Here is a 6,082-nt window from a genome sequence, read left to right on the forward strand (position 1 = left end):
TTTATAAATATTTGATTATGTACTTTTGTTGATGGGATCGTAATTTGTGTAATTATGTTAAACATTGAAATTTTATTTATATTTGATGTAATGTATTTATTTATTTATATTTGATGTAATTTATTTATTTATAATATATTTTTATTATTCAATTTATGAATTAAATCATTACATAATTTTATTGATAGGGAGTAAAAATAATTTTTTTTAAAAAAAGTTGATTGGCTCAGCCGAGTGCATGGGTTAGCAAGGGATGGGCTGGATTGGGGTTTGATAATTCATATAAAAAATGAGCTAGCCTGGCCCAACCCATATTTTCTCAACCCACAAGAGCTTGGGTCGGGCTGGGCTGGGCCGATCTTTATTGACAGGTCCAGCTAGAATCGGAGTTTTACTTTGGCCCCTTCCGCCGGAGAGCCAACGCAGAAGGGGAAGAAGAGAAACTGTGTAAGTTTTTTTGTCTGAAGTCTCACATCCACATCCTTGAGGCAAAGGAGAGAGAAGAATGAAACGAAGAAAGAATGATTCTTCAAATAAGCACCCAAATCTGTCTAAAGAAGAAGAAAAACAGGAAAATAAATCTCCAGATTCTTCAAAGAAAGTATTGGCGATTTGTTTGGGATTTCGAATGCTAAACGCGCTGTTGATTCAAACTTACTTCAATCCAGATGAACACTGGCAAGCCCTCGAAGTTGCTCATCGCATCGCCTTTGGGTATTTCCCATTTCTCTTCAAAATTGTTATCATGATTATTATTATCCTTCAATATTGTTCTTGAAGCATTGGGAGTATGTCGGAAATGGTAGTTTAGTGATGTCTGTGGGACACTAATGTTGGCTTTTTATTTATGTGTTCTATATGATGAAATGAATAGGTATGGTCATTTGACATGGGAGTGGAAGAAGGGAATTCGAAGCTACTTGCATCCAATGTTGTTCGCTCTCTTTTACAAATTTATCGCGTTTTTGGGCCTTGATACACCGTGGTTCATGGTAAATATAAATAATATTTCTTACTCCCATTTATGCCTGCATTATGTTTATGTGAATCCATGTGCGAATGGGTGTCTCTGCCTCCATTATATGTGTGAATTCATATGCGAATGGGTGTGTGTGCTCATTCTTTTGCTGCATGTGTGTGTTTGTGTGTGTTCATATTTTCTCGGAAAGTTGTTGTGATTTATCCAAAATAAGCATAGATATCTCACAACTTGAAGAAAAGTGTCTATGAATTATACTACGTGCATCAATGTTTAAGTTAAAACCAAGTTCCCCTCCCTATTTTGGTATTACTTTAATTTTTGCAGTTTCATTCTCCTTTGACATTCGGCATGTGCGCTTAATTACTTTTCGCTAAACGTGCTGTTGTTAATTTTCACTGCTAAAATAAGCCTTGTTATAACTGAGATAGAGATTGTAGCTTAAGTAGTTTTTATATAATGATCATCAAGTTTGACCTTTATGCTGATGGGGAAGAGTCTTGTCTACAGTTGCATGCATTTTGCTCATCTTTATAGGAAATTCATAAGTAATAGTGAGCAAATATAGATAGAGAAGTGAAAATAACTGAATTTCTAATAGCAGGATGCTTTTCTGGGTTTATAGCCTTGATAGAGGACCTAAATTCTCTACACCAGCAATTTGTCAAGTTTTTTACCTTCATTACTCTGAGGCACATGCAGATTTTGCCCTTGAGAATGCTTGGTGCCGTCTGAACTGTATACAAATGTCAAGCATGTGAAGTGGATGTTGAATTTTATGATTATGCATTTTAGCTTTGTCTTTACAGACTGTTATTTTTCTTATTTCGTTGCTCAGAGATGTTCATTAGTCTTCTCACGAATTGCTGATAAGTAACTAAAAAACAATGGTTTTGTTTGCATTCTTGTGTTTCATTCAGGCAAGTATGTCTAGTTTGCTTTTCTCATAAATAACATCAAGCTTCGGGTGCGCGAAAGTGTGGCTTATTTTATTTTCTTTCAAAGGCGTTGTACTTACATCTATTGTCCTTTGCTTTGTAGATGAGGGCCCCACGGTTGCTGCAATCCGTATTTTCTGCAGTTGGTGATTTATACTTGTATAAACTTTCTCGTGTTCTGTTTGGTGATGGTGTTGCAAAATGGGCTGTATCCTTTTCATATGTTCTAAGGTTTTATGCTTTGGACTTGCTTGCAGTCAAGCTGTTTTCTGGTGGGCCTTTTATGATAGATGATGTACTTAACCATTTTCAGTTATTTTCTCAATTGGCAAACTGGTTCAATTTTTTCTGTTTCAATCGTACATTATCAAATAGTTTGGAGACTGTTCTTACCCTTGTTGGCCTTTACTACTGGCCATGTATGAGAAGTTCTTCGAACAAAGTCCCTTCAGATTCAAGAAAGTGGGGTTTGGCTGTAGCTGCATTAGCTTGTGCCATTAGACCAACAAGTGCTATTACATGGGTGTATGTTGGCCTACTTGAGTTGTACTTGACTCATGCGCGGCTGAGATTTCTTTTTATGGAGTTGATTCCTATTGGGTAGGTTTTATTTTCTCCATTTCTTTCCCTTAGTTATGCATAATCATGATTGAAATTCTTGAGACTAAGTACAATATGAAGCAATGACTGATGACTGCACCAAGTGAATAACACAAACCTTGAGTCGCCCATAGGCATCTGCATGAGCATCCAGCTTCCCAAAGAAGTCCCAGCTTATTTTAATCTTATGGCATGCGTGCACATCACAAAGTAAATTTAAATGAAATAGTAAAAGATAAAAGAAATGTGAATTTCAAATGCTAAATGCCTCAGCACATAAGCCAAGTTTTGGCAATAAATGGTGTTTTAGATTAGAAAATATAAATATCATCGTAGCGTACAGTTCTTAGATGGACTAGAAGCCTCAATAATAAATTTAACAATAAACATTTTTACCCCTCTACACAACTATCTGACTGCATGACTCATGATTTTTAACTCCATATTTGCTTTCAGTAGCATTAATGGGCATACAAATTAGAAGTTGGAAGATGTAATCTAGTTTTCTAGTTGCTATAAAAGCCATTTGAATTTTTCTTGAAATAGTGTAGTTTAAAATTTTTATATCCAAATAAAGATAAACATAGTTTTATTTCGTCGAAGACAATATCTTGAGTCAGGTGTGTAGCATGTCATGTTTTAAACCTGTGTTTCATTTTCGTTTGGTGGGAAACATTGTTGCTTAGAGCAGAATGTGATCTTTGATAAAACGCTCGATACTTGGCTGAATTATGTTCCACCTTAAACTTGCAATACATTGTTAGTGCAACTCATGAAAATGGAATGGATTTACGATGTTCATTGTAGCTTCAAAGTGTATAAATGTATGCATGTGTATTTAGATTACAGTTGGAGTTCATTTCCTATTTTACTTTCTTCTTTGTGGGTTGTCTTACAATCTTTTTTCCTTATTTTATCAGGACTCTGGTGCTTGGATTTATGTGTTTGGTAGATTGTCTATTGTATGGGTCCTGGGTCTTAGCACCACTTAATTTTCTCAAGTTCAATTTTCTTTCCTCTGGTGGAGATTATTATGGAACTCACAAGTGGCACTGGTACTTCACTCAGGGATTTACAGTGATGCTATTCAGTTTTCTTCCATTTTGTCTAGCTGGCATTGTCAAGTCTAAATATTGGAAACTTTCTGGCCTTATTGCGTGGGTTTTAGGACTATACAGCATACTTGGTCACAAAGAATTCAGGCAAGTTTCTCTAAACCATAAATATGATGTGGTTTGAGTTCTTGTTCTGTTGAGAATTCTTTATCTACCTTTTGTTCTGCTTTATTCTTATTCATCTGTTTGCTCTAGGTTTGTCCTCCCTGTGCTTCCTATAAGTTTGATATTCTCTGGATATTCATTAGCTGCGCTTGAAGAACATGGTGCTCCAAATGGTGAAAGGAAAGGACCTTCACACATTCACAAGAAATGGCCTTCAAAAAAGCAACTTGCTATCTGCTTCTTGCTTGCAACCAATATTCCAATGGCCCTCTATATGAGTTTAGTTCATCAGGTATATCGACTGCCTCGTTTTTGCAAAGAGCTTAACTTGTGTCTCTTCTTTACTAAAACAGCTTAATTTGCTTGGTCACTTCCATCCCATGTGTATTATTTGAATATTTGCTTTAGTAGTTGAAGTAAATATCTCTTATCATTATCCTTTTCATTTCGTTATTATGATCCTAACTATGAAGTAATAGAAATGGAAAGATCCTTCACTAAGTTGTTTTGTTGGAAATTCTGTTTTATTCCTGGTTCTCGTTCACTTGATGCTCAAATCTCAAACTTGCTAGACAGAGAGGAACTGAGGATGTGATGAACTATCTATCTAAAGAAGCTGCGAGAGAGAAAGTGAAAAGTATCCTTTTCCTAATGCCCTGCCATGCCACACCCTACTATTCAACTCTGCATCGTAACCTTCCCATGCGTTTTTTAGATTGCTCACCAAGGTGAACGGCTGGCAATAATTTTTCTTTCCATGATGTTATAATGCTGCTTTTCTTTTGTAATTCTTATGTTATTCTCATGTGTAGCAGTGAAGAGAAAGGAATCCCAGATGAATCGGATCGTTTCATGATGGATCCTGTTGGTTTTGCAATGGATTTTGCAAAAACTTGGTCTTGCCCAAGTCATATTGTATTGTTCGATTCAGAGGAGAAGAAATTAAGAAATTTTCTAGTGTCGCATTCTTTTAGAGAGGTACAAGTTAATACTCTTTGTTTGATCTATTTATCAAGTCATTCTTTTGCATGCTACTTGTGGCACTTGCAATTAAGCTTTTGATTTTTAATAAAAAAACTGCAGGTTAGAAGGTTTTTCCATGCTCACTTCAAGGTAGACCGAGATCTTCAAGCATCAGTCGTTGTATACGCTACAAGTGGCTTGTGAAAGTTGTTTCTAACACGACCAGTTTTGTAATTTAGCCCTTGATCTTTCTGAAGATTGTTTTCTTGCTCCTTTTGCCCTCTAATGATGTAATTTATTTTGTGTGTGTGTGTTTTTTTTTATAAACTAAAAAAAGTTGAAGTTTAACTTGAGGAACAGCTTTGATGCGTTTTGATAATTCAGTATTTTAATTTTTTGTAATTAAAAATTCAACACTTAAATTTTTTTCAATAGTAAGAATTCAGTGTTAATTTTTTTTTTTTTCAATTTATCACACACTATTTAAGTCTGACTCAGAACGTTGCCAAATATGAATAACATCTGCGGATGGGAAGAGATATTCCCTAGAGCTGTACCCGCCAAGCAACGTGCGAGCTTGTTTATGGCCTAGACGTTTACCAGGCAACCGCATCACGAGTAATATTAGTAGGGTCCAGAAGGGAGTGTAAAGGGCTGGCGAGATGGGTTAGAAAATTTTCCGAGGTGGTTCATGAAGTTGGATTTATGGTTGTCCTCGTCTCGCGCTAAAAATCTTTTATCACTCACGGAGTATTTGGTTGGAGAAATAGAATAGTTATTTCTCCTCTATTTCTAAGTTCTCTCGAGTAACTTATTTGTTTCATAAGAATAATCATTTTTCAAAACGATCATTCCATTGAACAAGCTTAAATAGCAATTACAAAGAGAGATCTCAGTAATAGCTATTACAAGGGTGGAGAAAAAGTCAAAATTTTATTAGACACAATTATCTTTAAATAAATTTTAAAATTACCATCATATATATAACATAAAATTTATTTTTCCATTTTTCACGTTTTCTTTCTCTCTCTACCATCTTTTATCTCTCTCATTCTTTTTCTAAAATTCTTCAATGGAGGGCAAGGGCATCCGGCTACGACAGCACCCATGCCGGCTATGAGAAGTGTCAATTGGTATCCTCCCATCATATCCTGCCACAGGAGGCACCAGATTAGAGCTCCATTACATCGACTACATTTCTAGTGGTTGATTAATGAGAAGAAAGAAAAGACGAAAGAAAAGTAAACAAATATACTGGAATGGAAAAAAAAAAGTTAAAAATTAATATTTTATATTTTTAATAAACTTACTTGGAGAATTTGTTTAATTGAAGATAGAAGTTTAAAAAACCAAAGCCTAAAAAAGTCTGAGGATCGAATGCC

At 35.3% G+C, this 6,082-nt stretch overlaps 1 protein-coding gene across 2 annotated transcripts; it reads left to right on the forward strand.

Annotated features, from left to right (window-relative positions):
• The first annotated feature begins 433 nt into the window (after positions 1-433).
• LOC110411004 (Alg9-like mannosyltransferase family) lies at positions 434-5,168 on the forward strand. 2 transcript variants are annotated; one of them, XM_021420986.1, is made up of 9 exons: positions 434-714; positions 875-992; positions 2,021-2,125; positions 2,231-2,517; positions 3,438-3,719; positions 3,828-4,029; positions 4,314-4,465; positions 4,550-4,715; positions 4,821-5,168. In XM_021420986.1, exons 1-9 carry the CDS (start codon positions 506-508, stop codon positions 4,902-4,904), a joined length of 1,605 nt encoding a protein of 534 aa, XP_021276661.1. In that variant the 5' UTR covers positions 434-505; the 3' UTR covers positions 4,905-5,168. The 2 variants fall into 2 exon arrangements, with proteins under 2 accessions (XP_021276661.1, XP_021276662.1); XM_021420987.1 differs by having other exon boundaries at positions 4,553-4,715.
• The last annotated feature ends 914 nt before the right edge of the window (positions 5,169-6,082 follow it).

Source organism: Theobroma umbraticum, unplaced genomic scaffold, assembly GCF_002168275.2.
Source record: "Theobroma umbraticum cultivar Fairchild unplaced genomic scaffold, ASM216827v3 scaffold_56.0, whole genome shotgun sequence".
Classification (NCBI taxonomy): Eukaryota; Viridiplantae; Streptophyta; class Magnoliopsida; order Malvales; family Malvaceae; genus Theobroma; species Theobroma umbraticum.